This window comes from Hoplias malabaricus, chromosome 14, assembly GCF_029633855.1.
Source record: "Hoplias malabaricus isolate fHopMal1 chromosome 14, fHopMal1.hap1, whole genome shotgun sequence".
Lineage (NCBI taxonomy): Eukaryota > Metazoa > Chordata > Actinopteri > Characiformes > Erythrinidae > Hoplias > Hoplias malabaricus.
The window spans coordinates 35,056,796-35,083,548 of NC_089813.1; the positions used below are offsets into that span (position 1 = coordinate 35,056,796).

Below are 26,753 nucleotides of genomic sequence, written 5' to 3' on the forward strand. Positions count from 1 at the left end.
AGAATGTATAGAAAACAAAGAAGGTTGTTTCCACACTTTTGAGCAAAAAATAAAAATAAAAAAATAACCATCACTGTTTTTGTAATATTTTTAAGGTGATTTTTACAAAGATTTCTATTAAATTTGCTCAAATTCTCACTCAGGGTCAGCGTCGTGGGTGTGTTGTTTGCACTCATTTTGTGATCACATTTGACAGAAAAATCTTTGACAATGTGCCCTTGTGTCTGATAGGATTTATTTTTCTGAAACTGCAGATATTTTCACAGTGGAATGCCAGTATTTACCTGCTAAGCTAAACTCTGCCTGTTGAGTATTAGGTGCTTTGCACAAAGTTTCAATTAGCTTACCTGTTAGCTACATTAGCATTGTAGCTCCAGTGTCATTAAATAGAACAAAGTTCAGACATAAAACATGATTGACTGCGTTTGTTTAAGTGAATTATTTTGTATCAAACTGCCACTTTGCCTGATCAGCTCACGCTAAAACATTGAGCCGCGAGGCCAGGAACTATAAGCTCGTTAAGAAGACACGTAAGTCTCTTGAAGCTGTTATCTGTCTGTGGTGCAGTAAACCAGTGCTGATTTACACTCCCCAGGCGTGATCAGCGCTAATGGATGGGGAATATCTGCCTGTTCCTCTTCCTGCTTCCCTTCAAGCAGTGGCCATACAGAGGTAATCATGATGGATCTCTGTCTGCCGAGGGTGACTCTCGGGGCGCCATTCGTCCTGCCTGTGCTCATGTTTTCTTCTTTTTTTTTTTTTTTCGGTGTTCGTAAGTACCTCGTGATCAGCCTGGCAGTACTTCTGCGCAAATGAGAATAAATAGTGTGAACGTGGAGCTGGCAAAAGCTTGTGAAGAGAGGAGGAGTGGGGGGGGCAAATAAATACGGGTCCTATTAGCGGCAGCCCCTGGCTGCTTCATAGCAGCCCACTCTTTCAGTTCCCGCCTTTTATCTGCCTGTCTGTGTTTGTTTATTCTCCTCTGCTGTTTATTCACCTAAACGCTGCGTTCTCCTCGTCAGAGCCCGTCTCCAGTCTTGAAAGGAATTCCGTTATTTAGTTATGAGCCGTAAATTCATAACTGGTGTAATTCGGATTCTTAAGGGAGAACCCAGCTGTGCCTGCTGTTAATATTGTAGCATCGACATATGCTTACACTTCATCGCCAAAAGTTTGCAGACAGCCTTGTGTTTATTTTCAAACCAGAGAAATTTGAAATCAGCCTCTACACTTCTAGGGTTTCCCGTGGATATTTCAATTGGCACCATACAGTCAGTGTTTAAAGGAACACTAGGTAAGATTTGGGTTTGTCTGGGGGCTCTCCTGGTGTAATACATTTTTACAGCACTGTACTGAAATCAATGGGGTGGTGGATGGAGGGAGCAGTGTCCTGTCCTCCTCCAAATGTTACATAGTGTAGTTTCAGCTGTGCTGAGCCCAATGACATGCTGTCCGTGCTACAGCTCAGTGAAGCATCACAGTTATTTAGTAGCTCTCATTTTAAGGTAAAAATGTTACATAGTCAATCAATCAATCAAATTTTATTTATATAGCGCTTTTCACAACAAAAAGTCGTCACAAAGCAGCTTTACAGAGATCCGGGTCCAAGCCTCCTATGAGCGAGCCAGGGGCAACAGTGGCAAGGAAAAACTCCCTCAGCACACGAGGAAGAAACCTTGGAAGGAACCAAGACTCATACGGGGAACCCATCCTCCTCGGGTCGACACCGGAGACACAACAGAGAACAGAAGTAAAAGTGAAATGACCGATGAAGGGGTTATAGTAATATAAATGTAGTATATTAGTGATGATGGAGAAGCAGAAATGAAAATGGTGAGGATGATGATATTAGTGATGTATGAGTCTGATGAAGGAGGAGGTGATCAGGGATTCAGTGTGAGTTAAAATTAGGTGCAGAGTTAATCTGAGATAAAACAGCACGGCCAAGCATGATAGTGTAGATGAGACAAGGCCAGGATCTTGTACAGGACACAGGGGCTGGATCAGGGCAACACCTGGAGATCAGCAGGACATCTCAAAGCATGAGAGAGAGACAGGAGAAAGAAAGCCAGACAAAGGGAACAAATAAAAACACAGAGGTTAGTAGGGTCATGGTAAAGAACGGGGAAATTTGTCCTGCGAAAAAAGCTTCCACTGGTCAGGCAAGAGAACCCAGCGACAGACAGCGTGTTGGCGGTTACTACACAGCTAACTAAGAATGCTGTAGCTATGGTGATGTGACAGGGTTAACACAGAACAGTGATAATATGAAAACCAGCCCGAACACCAATATAGAAGGAGTAACCTGAAGGTGAGTGATTAACCAAAAGCTTGTTTGAAAAGGTAGGTTTTTAATCTAGATTTAAAGATTGAGAGTGTGTCTGAGCCCCGAACAGTAACCGGAAGGCTATTCCAGAGTTGAGGAGCTTTGTGAGAAAAGGCTCTTCCTCCTGCTGTGTTTTTCTTAATGCGAGGAACAAAGAGTAGATGGGCATCCTGTGAACGAAGTGTACGTGACGGGCGATAAGGTATGAGAAGTTCAGTAAGATACTGCGGGCCTAAACCATTTAGAGATTTATAAGCTAAGAGGAGTATTTTATAGTCAATGCGAAATTTTACAGGTAGCCAGTGTAGGGACGAGAGAACTGGGGTGATATGTTCGAATTTTCTAGCTCTAGTGAGCACCCTGGCTGCTGCATTTTGAACTAACTGAAGCTTGTGTAACGCTTTGCACGAGCTCCCTGCCAGGAGCGCATTGCAGTAGTCTAGACGTGAAGTTATAAAAGCATGCACTAGTTTCTCTGCATCTTTTAATGATAAAATATGCCGAATTTTGGCAACATTGCGTAGGTGGAAGAAGGCGGTTTTGACTGTATTGGATATGTGGGTATCAAATGTGAGAGTCGAATCAAAGGCTACCCCTAAGTTTTTAATGATGGCATTGTGTTTTACTGTTGAATTATCAATAGCAGCATTTCTGAGTGAATGTATCTGAGTATCTTTACCTAGTAACAAGACCTCAGTTTTATCAGAATTTAACATGAGAAAGTTTTGCATCATCCAGTCTTTAATTTCAGTTAGACATTCTGTTATTTTATGTAGACAAGCAACATCATTGGGTTTGGCTGATATATACAGTTGTGTGTCATCAGCATAACAGTGGAATTGAATCCCATGCTTACGGATTAGTCGACCCAGTGGCAGCATGTAGAGTGTGAACAATACAGGGCCGAGCACTGATCCTTGTGGAACACCATATTTAACTAAAGTATGATTAGAGGATTTATTATTCAGATAAACAAATTGGTAACGATCGGATAAATAAGATCTGAACCAAGAGAGGGCAGATCCTTTTATTCCTACCAGATTTTCCAGCCTATCAAGAAGCATCACATGATCTATGGTATCAAATGCTGCACTAAGGTCAAGCAGCACCAGAATAGATATATAGCCCTTATCATGTGAAAGGAGTAAGTCATTAGTTACTCTTGTTAGAGCCGTTTCTGTGCTGTGATTTGGTCTAAATCCAGACTGAAAAATGTCATGAATGTCATTGTTTTGTAGATAAGAGCACAACTGCTGTGACACGACTTTTTCTAGAATCTTAGCAATAAAAGGGAGGTTTGATATTGGCCTGTAGTTTGCGAGTACGAGAGGGTCAAGATTGGGTTTTTTAATAATTGGTTTGATTACTGCTAGTTTCAGGGGTTTTGGTACATATCCAATGTTGAGGGATGAGTTTATTATTGTGAGCAATGGTCTAATGACTTTAGGTAAAATTTGTTTAAATAATTGTGTTGGTACAGGATCCAGTAAGCATGTAGTTGATTTAGATGAGCTAATTAAACTAAGCAAGTCATTTTCATCGACAGAATTCAAGTAGTCTAAGTGCACCTCAGAGCTGGCGGGGGGTTCATCTACGGGAGTCGATGTGACTTTGGACTGATTTTGGATTTTGAGGCGAATGCAATCAATTTTATCATTAAAAAACATCATAAAGTCATTGCTACAGAAATCCGAGGGAACAATGGGGTTGATTTCCTTTTTGTTTCCAATTAGATTTGATACAGTGCTAAAAAGGAATCTAGGGTTGTCTTTGTTGTTTTCTATAAGGGAAGAGATGTACTGTGATTTGGCTTTAGATAAGGCATGTTTGTAGTCGGTGAGGCTGTGCTGCCATGCAATTCGGAAACATTCTAGTTTTGTGTGTCTCCATTTACGTTCATGGTTACGAGCAGCCAGTTTTAATGCAAGCGTGCTGTCACTGTACCATGGAGCAAGCCTTTTCTCTCTAAATTGTTTGGTCTTGACTGGTGCAACACTATCTAGGTTTGTACACAATAAGTGTTGTAGGTTGTTTGTAATGAGCTCAAGGTCATTTGGGTGAGTTGGAGAAGAAATGGTGGTAAGGTCTGGAAGGTTGTTGATAAAATCACTAACTGTTGAGGATGTTATAGTGCGCTTTCTAATATAGCGTGGTTGTGGACAAATATCAAAGTTTAACGCTATTTCATATGTGATTAGATGGTGATCAGAGATGGTCTCATGTAGCGAGAGATTGGATAGATTCTTTATCTCAATGCCCCGTGTTAACACTAGGTCCAATGTGTGTTTGCATTGATGAGTGGGCCCAGTAACATTCTGAGTGAACCCTAGCGCATCCAAAATCGATTCAAATGCAATTTTAAGTGGATCATGGTCCTTCTCAAAGTGAATATTGAAATCACCAACAATTAAGGCCTTTTCTGATACGATAACTACAAAGAGAAAATCAGCAAATTCACAAAGAAATTCTGTATAAGGGCCAGGAGGACGATAGATTGTGATGAGCATAAATGAGTGCTGCCTTTTTGATGCAGTGACTTTAAGAGTAAGTACTTCAAAGGATTTAGTATCATAACTAGATTTTTGTGTTGTGTCAATGGTAGGGTCATAGATTGTGGCTACACCACCACCACGACCAGATGTTCGTGGGCAACTGTAATAGCTGAAGCCAGGGGGAGTGGACTCATTTAGGGCAATGTATTCATTGGCTTTAGCCCATGTTTCGCAGAGACATAATGCATTGAGTTTGTTATCAGTAATAATATCACAGACAGTGAGTGCTTTGGATGTTAGAGATCGTATATTTAAAAGCCCTAATTTAATGCTGGAAGTGCTGAAATATTGCGTTCGCTGCAGTGCCTTGGTGTTAATTCTAATTAGGTTGTTAAAACTGATTTTTGGTCGTTTGTGATAACAAGCTTTGCGGGGAACAGACACAGTCTCAATGCTGAAAAATATATTAGCGTTAATCAGAGTGGGTGATATGGACATGCTACTCATCATACTAGCAGTAGAGAGATGGTCAGGAGGAACATTAGGAATTTTAATATTACTTACCTGCTCGCTATCCATTCCACCTACCTGACTGATGTGACTGGGAATGACCAGTCAGTTCCGGCGCAGAACCACCTCAATGTTCTCAGAGAGAACTGCGGATCCTAGACGGCTCGGATGAAGCCCATCCCAACAATACAGGGCCGGACGCTCACGAAAGCACTCCCAGTTGTCGACGTAGTCCATGCCGACAGTGCCGCACCAATCCAGGAGCCAGGAGTGGAGCCCGAAGAGCCTGCTAAATGCCTCGCATCCTCGACGGTAGGTGGGCAGGGGGCCAGAGACGATGATCCTAGCATCCGTCTTCTTCCGAGCGGTATCCAGAAGCGAACGGTAGTGCTCCTTCAGGACCTCGCTGCGGCGGGCGGAGATGTCGTTCGTTCCCACGTGGAGAACGACGGTGCCGAAGTCCTCACGCTGCCGAAGCGCCGACGGAAGCCGCCTGGCAACGTCCAGGACACGTGCGCCTGGGAGACAAGACACGGTTGCATTACTCTTTATCCCCGGCACTTTTAAATGTCTAGCTATTGAATCACCAATAATAAGAACACCGTCCTGTTTAGTCTTCGGCGCTGGAGCAGGTGAAGGCCAGGAGCTGAGCACCTCAAACCGGTTGGCAGAAGTGAAGACTGGCTGCGGTGGAGGGGGGGACGGCCTCGGCTTCCCACGCCCACGCTGGCGCTCCCATCCCGGTGCAGGCGTGTAGATGGGTACCCCCGCAAACCGCCGCGGCAGAGGAGCCGGAGAGGCGACGGCCACGTAGGAGGCGTCGCGGGCTGCCTCGAGTCTCGTCTTCTCCCGCTGGAGTTCCGTCTGCTTCTCCAAGAGACGCTGAATCCGGCGACCGAGCTGCTCGAGCTCCGCGCCGAGCTCAGAAAGGGCTCGTTCCTCGGCAGGCGCCATGAAGAGAAAAAAATAAACAATGAGAAATAATATGTACGAAAAAAAATGAAGTTAAGAAGCACGGTGGGTTAGGAATGATGAAGACAGCACACTAGGATAAGCAATGCCAAAGAATATGCAATAGAGATTGTAAATAAACGTCTAGAGGACTAAAACAGCGACAAACGGCAAACAATTTCAAATCAAGCACGCGAGTAGTCAGCCGGAAGTGACGTACCTGTGACGCTCCCAATCCAAGTGTTAGGAAGGAACACATAGTGTTCCTTTAAATATCATCATTAAAGATGGATGTGCTTCTTGATGAAAAAAGAAAAGCCCAGAGCTGAAAAGGACCGTCTTATCCTACCGTCAAGCAAGAACTGGAAATGTGTAATGAGGCTTGTAATTGGAGCCATAGTTTCCCACTCACTTTGTCACCTACTCTTACCTGGTTGTTCAGTCATGCGGTGTCAAAGTTTGGTTGATGTAATTCCGATTCTTAAGGGAGAGCCCAGCTGTGCTGTCTGTAAATACTGTAGGATTGGCAAAGACATGCAAACAGACATGTCATTTCAAGCCAAGCTTGTGATACCTAGAGCTCAGCTCACTCAGGGGTATTAGCATGAAACTGCCTCAAATCTCAGTTTGTTTGCACTTCATGACCCACTGAATCCAGTTGTAAAGACCTGGGAGCGCGTGTACCTGAGGACCCAGGTGTTTAGACTTGATGAGTAAAACATGCTTGAGCACGTCACAGTCAGACAAAACACAAGCTTGGTCTGAACTAGTGCTCAGGTGTGTTGTCAGCAGGAAAAGAACAACAATGTGGGATGAAATGAGCTGAATAGTCGCCATGGTTTACATCTGGAAAGGATTATGGATTTAACACACTTATAAGACAGCAAATTTGTTGAATTTTGCTGTGAAGTAAAGTAGCTGGGTGAACATCCTCTAAATGGGGTCTCATTTTTCTTTGCCAGAGTTTGTATGTTCCCCGTGCCTCGTATCATTTTCATTCATTCATTCATTCATTCATTCATTCATTCATTATCTGTAAGCGCTTATCCAGTTCAGGGTCGCGGTGGGTCCAGAGCCTACCTGGAATCATTGGGCGCAAGGTGGGAATACACCCTGGAGGGGGCGCCAGTCCTTCACAGGGCAACACAGACACACACACACCTACGGACACTTTTGAGTCGCCAGTCCACCTACCCGAGTGTGTTTTTGGACCATGGGAGGAAACCGGAGCACCCGGAGGAAACCCACGCAGACACAGGGAGAACACACCACACTCCTCACAGACAGTCACCCGGAGGAAACCCACGCAGACACAGGGAGAACACACCACACTCCTCAGAGACAGTCACCCGGAGGAAACCCACGCGGACACAGAGAGAACACACCACACTCCTCACAGACAGTCACCCGGAGGAAACCCACGCGGACACAGAGAGAACACACCACACTCTTTACAGACAGTCACCCGGAGGAAACCCACGCAGACACAGGGAGAACACACCACACTCCTCACAGACCCGGAGCGGGACTCGAACCCACAACCTCCAGGTCCCTGGAGCTGTGTGACTGGGACACTACTTGCTGCGCCACCTCGTATCAGTTTGTGTTAATTTATTCAGTCCAGAACAGTACAACCTGAAAAGCAACAGCTAAACATTTTTTCAACATGAACTTTCTCCTCAGCCTGCCCAGTCTGGCAAGTGCCGGGAAAACATTATTGTCCTGAAAAGAGTTCATACTGCTCTAAACAAAATGTCGCATTCGTCGTCAGGTATTTCTGTAAATTACAGTGTTAACAAAGCACAATCCCAATTCGCTGTCTTTGTTATCGTGACCTACAAACCTACAAACTGCTCCAAACAACTGATATTGACAAGTCTAAATCTGCTCCAAAAAACTGAGTTGTCCAAAAGGGACTGAAGGAAGGGGTCACAAAGTCAAATCCAATCCTAACCTCCTTCCTTATGTGGTCCTAGATTAAACATACGCGTATTAGGCCATGAAACCTTAATGTGTACGGACAGATTAAAATTCACGTGCATCTTTCTACTGCTTATGTATCATTCAGCATTAAAATGGCCACTCTGCCCAAGTTGAAATTTGGTGCTATTAAGGACAAAACAATATAATGGCTAATGGAATAGCTATGGAATGAATATAATTTACTGTATAACACTTTATAGTTTACAACTTACTGTAAAAAATAAATTATAATAATAAAATAACATCCCAACACAGTCAAGCATGTGATGATTTATGCATTCAGGTTTCCACAGTGAAATGAATGAGCTCTCTGCTTTAATTAATCATCACTACCCAAACAAATCTGTTTAAGAAAACTCAAAATTAATTGGGATCAGAAAAATGACATCATGCTTATTATTGGCAATAAGCTTCCATTACACCTTACCTCTGAGAACTCTAAAATTATAGAAGCAAACTCAAGACACCAAAAAATGTCTTTGTGATCGAATTGTTGAAGGAAATGTTCTTAAATCGGATTAGTTTTTGGAACTGTCGCTTTAAAATTCTCACTGAGATGTTTTTGGTGTAGATCCATGTCTTTCTGTAGCCTGCCAGTGTATTAAGACCATATGTGTGTGTGTGTGTGTGTGTAATGTTGCTGATCCTGGAGCCACAGATGGTCAGATAGGGGTTTTGGCCCTGCAGCGGGGCCTGGCACCAACTCCCTACTCATGAGAGCTTTTCCTGTCCCGCTCTGTGGGGCTCCTGCCCTGTGGTATCTGGATATAGCAGCCCTAAATCCCTGCACAAGCCCTTGGAGGGCACAGCCCACAAACCCCACACTTCACTCTTCAGACCACCCTCTGAGCCTCATGAAGCCCCCTATTCGCCATATGTGTCTGTGTGTGTGTGTGTTACAGGAGGCAAGTATAGTAGAGTTCTCCAAATTTCTGGACTCTTTTACTCAAGGATAAGATACCTTTGCATTATCGCGAACTGACTGTAAGCTTAGCTGAGAGTGTGCCGGCTTCATAGTAGGCATTCATACAATGTGACAGGCATCTATTGAAGCCTATTGAAAATATATGTTTTATATATATATATATATATATTTGTATGCTGTTATAATTTGAACACAGCAGCTGTCCTTGATCCAGTGTAAAAGTATAGATCAAAATCAAAGCTCTTTATTTGGAGTAAAGCCTATTTACATTAAGTTGCATTAAAACTAATGGAAATTCTTGGCTTCTCCTGTGAAATTACCATTTGCCAGATGTGTTTGTTTGTGTTTATTGAACAGTGACAGTGTCTTATCTTCATGTTCTTTCCTTTTCTTTACTTTATATCATAAGCACACAATACATATTCATCCTGTTTGCTTTCATATTTATTGACAAACACCTCTGTCAATAGCCCGGCTTATTTACTGGTGTAAATGTGTGTATGTGTGTGTGCTCACACACAGCACACACTAGATCAGTCCCATGGTGGCCCTGTGTAATACCCGTTCTAACAGCAGAACATCCTGAGATCTAGTGCCCTTTACAGTGGAGAGAATGATGTATTCTGTCCTTGGTTTTTAATCAAACGCCTATACTGTCCAGTTTGCACTTTTTTTGTGAGGTGTCAATAATTTAGAATATTCATGATGGTGACGGTGCATACCAATCCTGGAGCTGATATGCATATTGCATGCGCTTTCGCACCCACTACCCAAACGCATTTACAAAACGCCAGCAGGCATTTATTCAACTGTCAGAACCGACAGATTTCTTTTATCAGGCCTTTTTTTTTCCTCTTTCTTGTCCTGTCTAAGAAGTGATTGAATCATTTAGAGCGTGGTCCCTTCCCGGGTCTTCGCAAGGGTTACATGACACCAGACACATCAGGGGTATTTAAAGGTGCAGTCAGTGCAATTTAAGGGGGTGTCGGTGGCCGTGCATTTTTCATGATTCCTGCCGTCTCTGATTTGATCACAGATTTAAGGGTGCCAGTGATTCATCAAAGACAGATGATTCATTCCTTGATTATATAGATGAACATTGCTTATAAATGCAGTTAGACAGACTCATTTACATGAAGAGTGTTAGCTTTGAAACAAGTCCTGTGTTATACATTTCAACGCATTTCACATTTCATGAATAAACAAAAAAAGACCTTTGCTTTTTATATGTAAACATCATCACACCCTCATTCATATTCTAGTATAAGCTTGTTTTGAGTTAAAAGGAACATATTCTATACTTTTCCCTGAGGTGAACACAGTTCTGAGGTCTTAAAGCTAGGGTAGGTGATTTGTTATATTTTTTGATATACACTTAACATCCTGATAGCAGCCAATATGTATTAAGATCTGATGACATCAAGAAAGTGATTTGTTGTGTATATAAGCTAAAAAAAGAATAGCAAAATCTGTTAATACTTAGTGGGCGGCACAGTGGTGCAGCAGGTAGGTGTCGCAGTCACACAGCTCCAGGGACCTGGAGGTTTGTGGGTTCGATTCCTGCTCCGGGTGACTGTCTGTGAGGAGTGTGGTGTGTTCTCTCTGTGTCTGCATGGGTTTCCTCCGGGTGACTGACTGTGAGGAGTGTGGTGTGTTCTCTCTGTGTCTGAGTGGGTTTCCTCCGGGTGACTGTCTGTGAGGAGTGTGGTGTGTTCTCTCTGCGTCTGAGTGGGTTTCCTCCGGGTGACTGTCTGTGAGGAGTGTGGTGTGTTCTGGTATCCTCCCACATTCCAAAAACACACGTTGGTAGGTGGATTGGAGACTCAAAAGTGGCCATAGGTGTGTATGTGTGAGTGTGTGTGTGTTTCCCTGTGAAGGACTGGCGCCCCCGCCTTGCGCCTAATGATTCCGGGTAGGCTCTGGACCCACCGTGACCCTGAACTGGATAAGCGGATACAGAAAACGAATGAAAGAATGAATGTAAATATTTAATCCAATGCAAAGTAGCACATTTTGACAAAGTAGCACAACTCGACAGAGCACCAGCCCAAAATCCATGCCCTGAAGCCGTTTCTCAATACGTGTTCTCTGTACTTGTGTTCTTGGGAAACGTCATCAGTCTCAGCCCAAGTATTGTTCCATTTAAAAGTCCAAATCTAGCCAAGTACAGTTCAAATAACCGGAAGTGTTCTTGAGGAAGCACTGTGACATGACTTCTGTAGACTTGAGACAATCAGATATCCCAGAATGCATTTCGCACCAACCTCAGCGCTATTAATTTTTCATGCCACAGAGATGGTGACTCATCAAATACACTGGCGATCCAATTACATAACGTCCACAGTGTCCTTGGGAGTTTGTACTCACGAGTAGCACTCGCCAAGTTTGTACTACAAAGTACAGCAGTTCGTTCTTGATGTACTGATAAATGGCAAGAATATGTTCGTTTGCGCATGCGCAGCTACATTCACTAAAAAGATGTTGGATTAATTCTGAATGCAGCAAATGTCTTTGACGAGGTACAGATTAGGCAAAGCCACAAGGAGCTAAGATAACTTTAATTCTATCAAAATCAGAGCTGTAGGAGGGACTGTGACTCCATTGGCTGCAGCACTGAATGATGGACAGATAACTCTGCCTGCTGATTGGCTAAATAAAGGTTACGACCAATGAAATGCGTGTTCTCTGTTTAGGAGCCGTGTAGGATCTGCCCCTCATTCCGGCTGAGAGAGAGCTGTGTGTTTCAGTTTCAAACATAAACATGTGACCTCAAAAATACGTAACAAATCACGTCCCGTATCAGTTCAAAACAGAACACAAGTCTTTTAGTGTTCGAATATGGGACGGTTGGCAACACTACGTGTGTGTATTCTGTCAAGAAAGCAATACACACTGATAGACAATGGCTATCTGGAGACAGAGAACCATTGTTGAAAATGAAAGAATTGGGGGCTAAATAACTTTAACAGGCCCCCTAAAACAGGTCTAACAAAGTCCTTGTTTATGGGTACAGTAAAGATGATTCTCTCTGCAGCACTGATCTCTGTGTGTACATTCATCTGTAAATTGCAAGAGTAGCTTTGGAAAGAAGGCCAAAAGAATGGAGTGGGACGTTATAGTAGGATTTCTTTCAATAGTTGAAAGAATTAGACTAGTTTTAACATACGCTTGCCCCTATGTTCAAGTTTCCGAGCTACTGAAATTTAATAGGTGTAAGCTCTGCCTTTAGAAATCTGATTAAATGAAGAAGTGTTTAACTCTCTCTCTCTCTCTCTTTCATTCAAATAGTGATTTTTCAGCTTCACTAACATTGCCCGTTCATTGATAAAGTGGCGTAGAAATGTACAAGAACCCCAGTTTAGCCAGCGACAACAGAACGGAATAAACACACACATAAAACATCTGACCTCTTTAATGTCTGAGGAAACACTTTGATGTTGTTTAAAGAACACAGTAAAAGAAGCAGCTTGACTGAACATGACCCAATCCACACCAGCATTAAATACACGGGTGTTAGAGGATTAAAATTTGTTTACGAACCTTTAATTTTACAGAGCTGTGCTGGTGCGTATAGTGAGGGATGTATATATCGTCAGCGGTCACGTGGGCCCTGAATTTTAATCTGAGCACTGGGTAATGGCACTGTGGCAGCCCACGTTGCAGATTAGGTCAGAGAAATTGGTAAGAGCCCTCAGAGTGCTATAATTGATTAATGCCTTCCTGAAGTTGGGAATTACGCGCTCGCTCTCAGCCCGGCGCTCCCCAAAGGCTCGGCTGTGTGAAACGGAGGGAGCTGCTCCTGATTAATTTGTCATGATAGAGGCTTGATGGGCACACGGTCTTGGAGAAGTCCCAGAATGAAAGAGACTGTGATTGACACCCAGCTTTAATTATGGCTTCCAGGTCTCAGAGGGCGGCGGCAGTCTGCTTCCAGAGGCCCTTTGGTGGGAAAAAAAAACAGACTTAATTAAAGTAAATGGAATTGAATAAAACCCCACTATGTCAATTATCCAGCTCTATCTGCTATGTTTTCAGTGGCGGGAGATGAGAGGAAGTGGTAAGAGCGTGATAGAGTGGAATGTGGACATACTTAACTGCCCCATGAGGCTTGTCTAACCTTTATGTCAGCTTTAGAGACAAGACTGTAAATGAATTTACCTGTTACACTGGATTAACCAAAGGGTGCTTTTCATAATGAGCATGTAACTTCAAAGCAGCACATACATGTGCGATAGCTCCTTAATAAATACATACACAACGTTGCCAAAGGTTTGTAGACATTTGCTGGCACTGTTTTCTTTCTCCAGTAAATAATCTGAAAGGTATGAATCGGAAGGTCGTCTCCACTCTGAGAGGGTTTTAATAAGAACGGAGAGTTTGATTGCATCCAACCAAATAAACGCTATTGAACGTTTGAAAGCAGCTTGTTCTCCAACTCATCCCAGAGGTATTTGATGAAGCGCCATTACTCCAGAGAGCACAGTTTCACTGCTCCACAGCCCAGTGCAGGGAGGAGACTGTTATACTCCTGCTGTTTATAAATGATTTAAAAACATTTAAAATGGCTTTATCGGTGTTATTTCAGTTCACTTAGCTTCTTCATAGTTTATCACCTATGCAAACCGATCATTTTCACCTTTATTTCACTAGTTTCGAAAGCTCAGACACGCGCTGTGCACCGTGTGGGCCTCGCTATTACTTCATGTGTTCAAAACGGGAGGTTATGTAGTTATTGGAAAGTTATTTCACAAGGTATCAACTTTTTCATATAAATTTACAGATGGAAAATGCGAGCTATAATCACATTATACAGCAATATACGGCCTAATGTAAGGTTTAGTTACTGGGTGTTCTCTCGGAAATATATAGGTCAGCTTCATAAATATTTCATGCAAATGGTTAGTTGCTCGTTCCATGCTTCATGCAAATGGACCGCTGCTCCCTCCAGTGGGCAGGAATGCATTGGGATTCACTCATTTATTTGATTACGCAGATTGTAATTCTAAAAGTCATAATTTCCATACTAACCTGCTTTCCTCTTTGGACCCCTTTAATCTCGGCTCGGAACTCTGCTGGCTGCTGGAGGCCGGTGCTTTGCTCATGAGCCACACTTGCAGATGCTCTGCTTTTATGCCACTCTGCAGATTTTTCTTATTTTCGTTATATCACTGAGCACCTACAGTAAGGCAGAGTACTTGACAGCAGATGCCATCTAAATATCTCCCATTTATTCTGATTAGGTGTGTAATCATCTATCTCTCTTACTCTCTCTCTCTCTCTCTCTCTCTCGCTCTCTCTTCACGCTCTTTCCTCTGTATTTCCCCTGGAGCAGTTCGATGTCATTTACTGTCTTCAGTCTTTGAGTCCCCACTGCAGTGAGCTTTGTCGTGAGAACAAAGCCTTATCAAGCCTAGCCTACTTTTGTCTGGCTGGTCTATAGTCTGTTGTCATCCAGGCTGCATAATGTCCCCTTTCTTTCCTCTTCTTGACTATATTTGGTTTGTCGTTCTCTAACAAATGACTTAGACCTGAGCATAGAGTCCGGATCCAGTCTATGAAAAATCTAGAGGTTTTACTGGTCTCACAGAACTACAAAAAATATCTTAATTTGTGAAAGAATTCTGACTATTCAAAAGTTCAGTGCAGTAATTGAGGTCTAAGATCTTATAAACAGACCCACACTTCCTCACTCTCATAGCAACATAACGTGTGGACATTTTTGTAATTACAGAATGTTACACAACAGTTTCAACCATAACGTGATTTTTAGACACATTGGTTTTCTGTAATCAGTGTCATATATATACAGATAACGCCCCATTTGCTGTAACAGGCGTGAGCCTCTCCTGTGAGGATTTGTTTGCAATCAACCACAAGTGCATTTTTAAGGTCAATGAAACAACAAGGATTCATAATAAGTTACGAATCACATACACCACCACATCTCATCCCAAAGGTATGGAATGGAGCTCCAGAGGGTGAGAGAGTTCCAGTATCCTGTATACTCAAGATTTCAGTATCGTGGTATGTCTAACATATTTGTGTCCACTGACCACTGTTGCTAAGTAACAATAACTCCACTTTAATTTTCTGGAGCTAGGTTTTGGCAGACGAAATTAACAGTAGGATTTTTTCAGAAACATTGTTTAAAAGCAACACTCAGGGTGATGTTGCAAGTAATTTGAAGGCTTGTGAAAAAATAAAGTAAAGCAAATAAATACTTTCATTAAGCCTTTCATGATTACCGGACATTTCCAGATGAGTTAGATCCAGTTAATTTTTTTTTTCATTGTGCGCAACAATAAAATATAGTTTAATAGGTCCCAGCTAGTTTTTATCATTCTTACTTTCTTCTGTTTATACAGGGTAGGCCATTTATATTGATACACCTTAATAAAATGGCAATGGTTGGTGATATTAACTTCCTGTTTGTGTTACGTTAGTTACGTTAAAACCAAGCCCACCATTGTTTTTCTCGTGAAATTCCCAATAAGTTTGATGTGTCACATGACCCTCTTCCCATTCAAAAAACAAAAGTTGGATCCAAAATGGCCGACTTTAAAATGGCCGCCATGGTCACCACCCATCTTGAAAAGTTTCCCCCCTCCCATATACTAATGTGCCACAAACAGGAAGTTAATATCACCAACCATTCCCATTTTATTAAGGTGTATCAATATAAATGGCCCACCCTGTATTTTGCTCCTTTGTAAAACCTTTTGGGCATTAGCATTGAATTTAAATATGCTTTATAAATAAACCTTTCTTGCTACTGGTGATAGACAGCTCAGTCTCACATGAAGAAACAGATGATAAATGTGTCCTCAGAATTGTGGCAAATAATTGTGATCAGCACAGATCATGGCAGGCAAGAGATATTGTAATAAATTCTTTGTCATTACCAGCCCCCCCTCCCCCAAAAATAAAAAAATAAAAATGGTATACATTGAAACTGTCTGAATCTTTAAAAAAAATACATATTTTGGCCATACCACCCATCCCTACTGGGAACCTGGCTCTGCTGAAATGTCAGCGATGAAACTCAGAGGCAGAAGCTGAGCACAGGGCCAGCACAGCCTTTCGGTGTCATTTTAGAATCAGATTATAATGAAATGCCTCTTTCAGACAAGACATTCACAGGAAACATGCCACTCACTTGGCTTGAGCTTTGGGGCGTCTCACAAGTAGCTTGGGGGATGGGAGAAACCATTTTGGCTATTTAATTTCATCCAAGAGGACTATACCACCTGCAGCTGTTCGGCCCCAGCCATTCACTACAGCACCTGATTCAACTAATTAGCTCATGGCTTCGTCCAAGCAGGCGAGCTAATGAGATATCTCGGGTGGCTGCAGTGAATACCCAGGGCAGGATACCCTCTGTAGGATAGTCCTTGCCCTTGGCTCTGCAGCAAGCACAGTGTGGTCAGAGTGCTAATTGGCTTGTCTCTCTTTCTCTTTGTTTCTCTCTCTCTCTCTCTCTCTCGTTACAGGTGTAAGTGTAACCTTCATGCAGGACAGTGCACGTTCCGCGATGGCAGTCTTCAGTGTGATTGTGAACACAACACCACAGGGCAAGACTGTGCCCGCTGTGAGAGAGGCTTCAAGGCCAAATCCTGGAAACCCGGCTCTTACCTACCCACCCCCAACGGATCCCCCAACACCTGTAAGTAGGAGATAGCACTTCAAGTGATCCACGACTTAGCATTTAATCCTAAATAATTTAGGTAAAAATAAATAGGGCCCACATAATAAAAATGGATTCTGCCTCCCCTACACCTCCCTCACGACGAGAAGAGCTGCATACCCCTCTCTCCCTGAGAGTCTGTGAACTCTGAGACTCTGCTGCCTGTCTCTCGCTCTGAGACACTGCTGCCTCCCACTCAATGTGAGATTCTGTTGCACATTTCTTTTGCTGAGACCCTGTTGCTCGTCTCTTTTGATCTGAGACACTGTTGCCTATCTCTCACTCTGAGACACGGCTGCCTGTCTCTTGGTCTAAGACACTGCTGCCTGTCTCTTGCTCTGAGATACTGCTGCCTGTCTCTGTCACACTGAGACAGTGCTGCCTCCCTCTGTGTAAGTTTCTGTTTTGCATTTCTTTTGCTGGGACACTGCTGCCTGTCTCTCACTCTGAGACACTGCTGCCTGTCTCTCACTCTGAGACACTGCTGCCTGTCTCTCACTCTGAGACACTGCTGCCTGTCTCTCACTCTGAGACACTGCTGCCTGTCTCTCACTCTGAGACACTGCTGCCTGTCTCTCACTCTGAGACACTGCTGCCTGTCTCTCACTCTGAGACACTGCTGCCTGTCTCTCACTCTGAGACACTGCTGCCTGTCTCTCACTCTGAGACACTGCTGCCTGTCTCTCACTCTGGGACACTGCTGCCTGTCTCTCACTCTGGGACACTGTTGCTAATCTGTTTTGCTCTGAGACACTGCTGCATGTCTCTCATTCTGAGACACTGTTGCTAATCTGTTTTGCTCTGAGACTCTGCTGCCTGTCTCTCACTCTGAGACACTGCTGCCTGTCTCTCACTCTGAGACACTGCTGCCTGTCTCTCACTCTGAGACACTGCTGCCTGTCTCTCACTCTGAGACACGGTTGCTAATCTGTTTTGCTCTGAGACTCTGCTGCCTGTCTCTTGCTCTGAGACAGAGCTGCCTGTCTCTGTGTAAGATTCTGTTTTGCTTTTTTTTTTGCTGGGACACTGTTGCTCGTCTCATTTGCTCTGAGACACTGCTGCCTGTCTCTCTCTGAGACGCTGTTGCTAATCTGTTTTGCTCTGAGACTCTGCTGCCTGTCTCTTGCCCTGAGACTATGCTGCCTGTCTCTTGCTCTTAGACACTGTTGCTCGTCTGTCGCTCTAAGACACGGTTACCTGTCTCTCGCTCTGAGACACTGTTGCTTGTCTCTTTTGTCTTTTATTCTGAGACACTGCTGTAAACACACATTAAGCAGAATAGAAGTGAAAGGCCCCAGACAGGTTTCTCTCTGTGTTAGATGTATAAATAAAGATGCTACAATGTTTTCAAAAATTAATGAGTAAACATCTGTCTCTGTCTCTCTCTCTCCCCCCTCTTTCCTTTCCCTCTTCTCCAACACTTCCTGATGTTTTCATTTTCTTTTTCTTGATCATTCTTTTCCTTTTTTCTTCCTTATCTTTTTCTTTTTCATTCATTCGCTCTCACTGTTTCCATGATTCCTTTATCTTTTTCATTATTTGTTTCTTGTCTGTCTATCTCTCTTCCTCCCTCTCTCCCTCTCACTTGCAGGTGAAGCATCGGGTACTCTTGGCAGTAAGTAAAATGCTAATTAAGCTCATGGATTGTCACGCTTGTGTTTCTCTCTTCCACTTCCATCACTCTTTCTGTCCCTCATATTGAGAACAAGCTGCTTTCATTCCTCCGCCGTCACCCCGACTCAGCTGTGATTCATTTTTCCACAGTTTCCTTTGTCTTAGATGTAGCGAATGATTTTGGAGGGAGTGTGTAATTTAACCAGTATAAAGAGTTCTCAGGGGAAACGGGGACTTAGTATAAAGGTTCTTCTGGGAATTCTTTTCTCACTCAGATTCTCCCTGGAACTTTCTACCACTTGAACAGAGATGAACTTTACATTGAATCAATGTTTCTTTGACTCTAGATTTACAGCATTACTGTCATTCTGTCACTTGAAGTGTATATTTGGGCTATAACTACTCACCTGATCTGATTTATATAATCAGTAAATGTATTGATTCTTATTGAAACAATCCAATTGTTTCATACAGTTACCTGCAGCAGAACAATTTAGACCATAACCACCCCCTGTGCTTCCTGTAGTGTATCGCAATTTTTGGAAGAATCATGTGTATCTTGTAAAGGGTTTGATTTTCCTGTCAGTAACAGAATTCCAGTTAAATTTTTCCTACTTTTTGCTGCTATTTCTTATTTTAAGGCTTTTGGGCAGTGATAAATGATAGTGTACCACTTTCCTTAATCATTTTTGCTTTCCCAATGACGATAGCTCCAGCTACAATTACTGCTCCTCCAGACTTGAGCACCACTGCACCACAACCCACAGACCCTGCAGTAACCACTGCTGACCCAGGATTGACCACATCACCTTCAGCGCCGATTACTGTCTGCTTTGACCCCTCAGCCACAGTCCCTAACCAACTGAGCACTGACCCTCAGGCCTCAGACGCACCCTCATTAACCACAGTGACAGGTTAGAGACTTTGTAAATAGGTCTAGACTAGCATAGTGCTTAAAGTCTGCAGCTCCACAGGATCAAGGATTTGAAACTCCTGTCTGCATATAAGAAACCTCTGTTGGACAGGGTGCCTAAGGTTGAAGTTCATGGTCAGAATTAGCATTAGCTAACCCAATGACATTAGCTAGTATATTTTAGGGTGATCAGATGTCCTCTTTTTTAGACTTAAAAAAAATGTCCGGGCGGAATTTCACAAACGTCCGGGATTTTGTTTTTCTAGAGCTTACATAGAACTTCGAGAAATTTCGTTCACAAACTAGTCCCGCCCTCCCCTACTCCGATTGGTTCACTCGAGTGAGAAGGGGGCGTGGTGAAGTAGCCTAAAATCTTCTGATTGGACGGTCTGACTGTAGAGCTACGTCAGTAGTCCTTGTTTACGTCAGGCAAAGCTCATGTACCTACCCTCATCTCGAGCAGCTATGCCGAAACGCAAATGTAAGTTCTCGGATGAATTAAGAAATAAATTCCCATGTGTAGCAAATAAGGGTGTTAAGGACCTAAAAGCACACATAGGTTCAGCTAAGCATACAACCCCCCCCCCCACCCACCCCCCCTGGAGAGGGTTTTTTCACTCAGATCTGGTCACCCTAGTGTATGTGAACTTTTAAAATAAAAAAAAGAAAAGCGTAAGTTTAATAAACCCCTCAACCATAGCAGCTAATGTACCTTTCCTGTACAGCAATTAAAAAGCTGTAGTTAGACTTAGGTACTTTAACCTTGTTAGAGTTAGAGCTATTTCACTGCCTACTAGCAAGTATAAGTAGATTTTTCAAAATCAAAAAGGGTTAAGTTCAGTGATAGTGCTTGCTCCTGCCAGACATGTTCAGTCATATATTTATTTTCTGTAACTATTTCAACAAACAAATTAGATCATGCGAAATGTTTCATCAAAATAATGTCGGTAAGGTTTGAGGTCAGTAATCCTATCCTCAAGGATTACTAAGATTCTTTTGAAAATAAACAGATAAGGTTAAAGTTAGCCTATTAGCTTGTGTTAATTGCTTTTAAAAATAGAACATCTACGCAGATAGTAGACACATTTAGGTTTAATCTGTGCCACCTTTAGTGTTTATGGCTTAGTTAGAGAACTGCCAAATTTTGTGTGCATAAATTGGACCTTTGGCTGAGTTGAGGCCTCACCCTGAGTCAAGGTCGTCATTTAAGGCAAAGTGGGCCATAAGAAAGCTGCTGATGTGGGTCATTTATTGGCCAAACATTCACTGTTATCTGACTGGGGTTAGAGTATAAAACTTCTCAGAATAAAATAGATGTAATTTTTTTTATTTCAAAATACAAAAAAAGGGTTAAACTTGCTCTCTGAAGTGGTTTATTTTTGCCAGTATGCTACCCCAGTATGCTACCCCATCAACACTTTATCTAGCTACCTCTTTTAATTAATATTTATTTTAAACTATTTAAATTTTTGCTAGACAACACACTAAGAATATATTCTTTACACATAGCAAGGGCTATGAGAAAACAAGGGGATAGAAGAAGATTGATATAAAACTATATATCTATGGGGGGAGGTCTATTTATCTATCTATTATGGGGGGGGGTGGATGACTACTGACATGCAGATTGACCAATTAAATGTTTACAGAGAAGGTTATCGACCAATAACGGTAGCTCTACAGTCAGACCGTCCAATCAGATGATTTTAGGCTACTTCACCACGCCCCCTTCTCACTCAAGCGAACCAATCGGAGTAGGGGAGGGCGGGACTAGTTTGTGAACGAAACTTCTCGAAGTTCCATGTAAGCTCTAGAAAAACAAAATCCCGGACGTTTGTGAAATTCCGCCCGGACATTTTCTTTAAGTCTAAAAAAGAGGACAGGTCCGGGTAAAAGAGGACATCTGGTCCCCCTAGTGTACATACAGCAGTAAAAATGAATAGACAAATTAAAAAAGCATTAAAGCAGGTACATGTATCACCAATGATATTTCTGATGTAATTCTTAAACGCTGAGATTGACAGAAAGGTCTTTACCGTTTGCTGAAGTGTTCCAATCTTTTGGGTCTGACGACTGGAATGATGAGAAGACAAGAGAAGAATTTGTCTTAGGAACTTTCAATTGGATATAACACGAGTATCCTGTATTATGTGGAGCAGACACTGGTTCTACCTTTGTTAGTGGGGTGGTGATGGACCGATGGCCACCTTCTTCTTAAACTGCGGCTTTATCTAGCCTTGTTCTTGTCTGTGGGGCTGTAGATAGATGTAGTGTGCTTGGCATCTGTTTGAAAGCAGTATTGTAGAGACTGAAGCCAGTAGTGTGTAGGCAAGTAAGTGTGTGTGTGTGTGTGAAGGTGTGGGAGAGACAGCTGGGGGGCAGGGGTGAGGAAGTCTTTTTATTTGTCCATGTCAGAAGTTCCCCCAGCACATGGGCACATACAATGCAAGTGCATCAAAATATGACTGTGAGCAGTTTCTTCCTGCGACCCTTGACTTGTGACCCCCTGAGAGAAGCTCAGCAGAGTGGAAGCACTTTATCACAGCTGTGTGTTCCACTGCGGCTTCCCACAATCCCCCGGGCCCCGAGCTTCCACAGCTCACTGCTGCTACAGTAGTGCATTAGCATGTGACACACACACACACACACACACACACATAGCACAAACACTCGCTGTACATTGCTCCAGTCAGGGTGAGAGGATTGAGAAAAACCTCTAGATATTCAGTGAAAATCAAGTGCAGAATAAAAAATAACTGTTTCATATTTGCAAATCCAAATACACACCCATAAAATCCATGTCTGGAAGATCCCGAGTGTGTGTGTGTGTGTGTGTGTGTGGCATGCCTGTTTTAGCTTTACCTTTTCCTCTGCCATAGCATTTTATTATTTTTTTCAGGTGAGATGTCTTGGTTCTGATGCAGTGATGCATACAGAAAGGCCACTGTATGCTTAAAGTTTCATGACTGCTTCAAATATTTTTGGCCCAGAGGAGAGAATGGTTCTTTTTCATTTTGTCATCCGTAACCTATTGAACAATGGCGCGTCACTCAGCTCATTTGTCCTTCTGAATTATGGAACAGTCTGATGCGGATTGTGATCCCTTATTCAGGCTGGAGATGTGTCCGGATCAGTGATTCACACTCAGACAGCACTCAGATTGAACCAGAGGTTTCGGTCCCTTATTAGTTTAAAAATCAGCTGAAAATGCAGGAATAGTCTGTCACTTCTCAGCCTAATCTCTGTCTGCTGCTTCTGTAGTGTCCTGTGGATGACCACGGAGTGTATCCTTCACACATCCACTGAGAATATCAGAGAAAATCCACCATATCCATTATATGGAAACTCACTTGTGATGGTGGTTAAATTTGTACTTATAGGCGTAGTTCATGATTGTAATCAGAAAGATTTTATAAAATTAGAGTGCTAGTCTCTCTCTCTCTCTCTACTCATGGCACAGGCATCTGGAGTTTTTTTTTAAACTGTTAAAGGAGATTAAGGTTAGGCCAGCATTTTTCAAAGTGTGGTGTTCAAAGGTATTGCAGGTGGGGCACAAGGAATCTGAAGAAACGAGCATTTCTTTATTAATGAGTCTGTCTTTATTAATGCCTTTTCTTTTTTTCCTGTAAAGCTTACTCAGTAAAAAGCACCCGCTAACAACGAATTAATTAATAACCCTTAAACATGCTAAAAGAACATTAGATAGGAGACCAGACAAATGTAGCTTGTCTGGAACCAAAATATGTTTTTATTTACAAACTTTTATAAAATGCGGCACAGAGATTGACGCGATTTGGCAACGAGTCAGACACAGGGTGGGGCTTCTTTCAGCCTTCGTTTAGGCACCTGTTCAAATATAAAGCTGCTCCAAACATCAGCTGCACTGGCCTCCGATTCGCCGTTAGAGTCGGGTTTATGAAGTTAGTTTTCAGGTCAGTAACAAGAGCACGACAGATGACAGTGACGGCTAATTACAGTTGTATATAACTGTTAGGGAAACTGATCTGAGAGTTAGTTAACGTTAATATGAGCTGTGTTCAGGTTGTGAGAAAGTGCTGTAAACATGCAGCAAGTTAACATTAGTCTCTTGCCATGTCCCAAACCACACACTGCTGCTCTGAATAGTATGAAAAAATATACATACCACACTAAGCAGTGTTTCTGTAGTGTAGTATCTAAAGCTGTTTGGGACACAGTCTCACTCATCAATATAAATGCAGTATTTTACTGCCTTATCTACAGGAATCAGCTTATAGCTATCTACTATTTTGGGAATGGGGTGGGCTTTGACTCAGCAAATGTCCCTCACCAATATCTAACTCACTCCTACACCCTGCACCTGCCTTTGCTCACTTTTGCACAGATTGAAAAGTGAGAAACTGAAGCACAGATTAATTACTAGGCCAGTTTTCTGTATTTTTGAGTGTTTAAGCATTGATGTTAATGTTGTATCTGGTGTTATAATGTTAAGCTAATGAGTTAGAGATAGAAGTTCATGTTACTTCGATAAATTAGAAAATTGTAAACGTGCATGTGTATTTGGTTACCATTTTTGGGGCGATATGGTACAGGTGGGGCGCGGAAATTCCCCTTCGTCTGAGGTGGGGAATAATAGAAAAAGTTTGAGAACCACTGGGTTAAGCAGTGATGTAATGGGTGATATGACTTTTAATTTAGTTTTTATAAAGAGTTTATCTCTACATCAAAAAGCCTGTCAGAGTATAATGATTTTTAGAATTTAAAGACGGTGATCAACTGCATATTTCACTACAACCGAAGCAAACTGTTATTATAATTGTATCAAATCAAATTTTAACACATCAGGTAAAGTTTAATTTAGTGTTTTGTATAAAAGTGTTTAACAAAAATAATGGCATTGTTGTTCATGGCAGTTTTTAAATATCATGCTTTAGTTTCAGGTTTTATGTAAATACCTTTAAAAATCTAAATATATTTTGGGATGTTGTCCACCACTCTCAAAAAATTTATCCAAAAGCATGCTCCCCTGCCACTGCAAGACAGCTTTGATGATGTAGGGAAGTGGCCTGAAGACCGATGGTGCAGGTGTGCTTGTGGTTTGCTTTTCGTCTGATCCGAATACAAAAAGAATATGTCAACCACGTTTCTCAGTCTGCTTGCATTTGGACGGCTGTAGCTGTGTTCTTAAGGTCTCTGTAGCTTTCTCCAACATCCCCTACATCAAACCCAAAACTGAAAAAAAGTCCAGAGCAAACAGGGCTATGGCTGCCTGTGCCATTTAGGGAGGGACTCTGGGTTTGGACTCGGCGAATCAAATAATAAGAAATATGAAGAGTGTAATGTAAAAATTAATTTGTTTATTCATTCGTTTCATACTGTCCACGGTCTGGAGCTTTTCCAAAATCACTGGGCGTAAGGTAGGGACACAACCTAGACAGGGTATCAGTCCATCACAGGGCAACACACACTCACCCAGTCACTCACACAGTTACTCGCCCCTATGGAACATTTTTTTTAGACTGTGTGCGGAAACGGAATCACCTGGAGGAAACCCACACTGACACAGGGAGAGCACAATACACTCCTCACAGACACTCATCCACAGTGTGAATCTTGGAGCTGTGTGGCAGTGACACATTCTGATGTTAACATCTACACAAGTGTTTTCTCGTTGTATAATCAGCTTAAATCCTTTGGCACTTCTACACACACTGGTCTCAAGCATGACCATTGCGTGTATATGTCCAAACATTGATTTTGTTATTTGAATGGGGCCCTAAGTTACATTTACCCTGGCATTACCTACCTGTCAGTGTATACAGTTTAAAGCATTAACAATTATTTATTCAATCATTATCTCTAAGCGCTTATCCAGTTCAGGGTCGCGGTGGGTCCAGAGCCTACCTGGAATCATTGCGCGCAAGGCGGGAACACACCCTGGAGTCCTTCACAGGGCAACACACACACACACATTCACTCACACCTACGGACACTTTTGAGTCGCCAATCCACCTACCAACGTGTGTTTTTGGACTGTGGGAGGAAACCGGAGCACCCGGAGGAAACCCACGCAGACACAAGGAGAACACACCAACTCCTCACAGACAGTCACCTGCAGCAGGAATCGAACCCACAACCTCCAGGCCCCTGGAGCTGTGTGACACTACCTGCTGCGCCACATTAACAATTATAAAAAAGAGAATTAAAAAGAGTTGATCTAGGTGATGGATATGTATACTTCTGCTGCTGGTATCACAAAATAGTTAATAAATAAATAAATAAAAAGAATTGAAAGTGTCTCTGTGACCTGAACTGGATAGCACGTTACAGACAATGACTGACTGAAAGTGCCTTCAGACAATCAGAAGGATCCAGTGTGTGAGAAAGAAATAATGTTACATCACAGTAAAGTTTTGTAATTTCTAAAGTATAATTTCTAAGCATCAAACTTACAAAAAGCGTAATTACCTTTTAAGGCCAAGGATGTTCGTGGGCATTTAAGCAGTGCAGTGCTCTGTATGATACAAACTCATCCATCTTTCATTGCTCTTTGGATTGTGGGTTGAGGCTCTCCAAGGTGAGAGACTTCGAGCTGTGACACAAACACACTCAATCCTCCGTCTCCTGAAGGAGAGAGAGAGAGAGAGAGAGAGAAGCAGGATGAGAGAGAAACAGAAACAGAGAGTGAGAGAGATTTGGAGTTGGGATGATGAATGTTTATTAATCTTGTGGGCCTCCCATCAGACCCAAAATAACTCATAGTTCTCTCCAGCAAGGGCGCTGTTTTGTGCAGCACTGAACGCCCCTGTGTCTTACACGACTCGGGGAATAAATTCCCTGCATCCAGGCGTGTGGAATTGGAGCAGTATCCACTCCAAAAACACTGCTTACATTTCTGTTGATGCAGCACAATTTTATTGGTGTTAAACACAGAAAGGCTTATATTAGATACACAGTATTGGTCAATAAAAAAATAAAAACTGTGCTTATTGACAATGAAATGACCCCTAGATGGTGTATATCCTTGATGCTATGCTAGTATAATACTAGATTAATATAGCAGACAACATAATCATTTTAGTACTTAGGGAGTTATCGCTCTTTCATAAAATTAGTTCACACTGATAAGTCATAAAGACATTCAAACTAGTGTATCCTCCGTCCTCAGGTGCTCGTAGTCTACTGCAAGTGTGGTAAAGACGATAATACTAAATGAGGTATGAACAGAACGCCCCACTGGAAAACTCTTGTTTCATGAAGCAGCATAAATGAGGAATTCTCAGAGAGCAGTTTTATTAGCTTTGATTTTCTGTTACTCTCGCTTGTGTTGTATTATGTAATTCGCATGAAAGGGTTATAATATCTCCTGTTTAGCA

General features: G+C 42.4%; 1 protein-coding gene and 1 long non-coding RNA gene across 2 annotated transcripts in view; one reads left to right on the forward strand and one right to left on the reverse strand.

Annotated features, from left to right (window-relative positions):
- Positions 1–26,753, forward strand: part of ntng2a (netrin g2a) — an 84,324-nt gene that overhangs the window by 39,361 nt on the left and 18,210 nt on the right. The window contains exons 4-5 of the mRNA XM_066644616.1: positions 16,678–16,850; positions 18,463–18,486. Of these exons, the coding sequence (XP_066500713.1) occupies positions 16,678–16,850; positions 18,463–18,486 (197 nt within the window). The remainder of the gene's footprint in view (positions 1–16,677; positions 16,851–18,462; positions 18,487–26,753) is intronic.
- Positions 12,660–26,753, reverse strand: part of LOC136666441 (uncharacterized) — a 36,333-nt gene continuing 22,239 nt past the window's right edge. The window contains exons 2-3 of the long non-coding RNA XR_010795363.1: positions 25,846–26,001; positions 12,660–13,126 (exon numbers count right to left, since the gene is read on the reverse strand). This is a non-coding gene — a long non-coding RNA (uncharacterized lncRNA). The remainder of the gene's footprint in view (positions 13,127–25,845; positions 26,002–26,753) is intronic.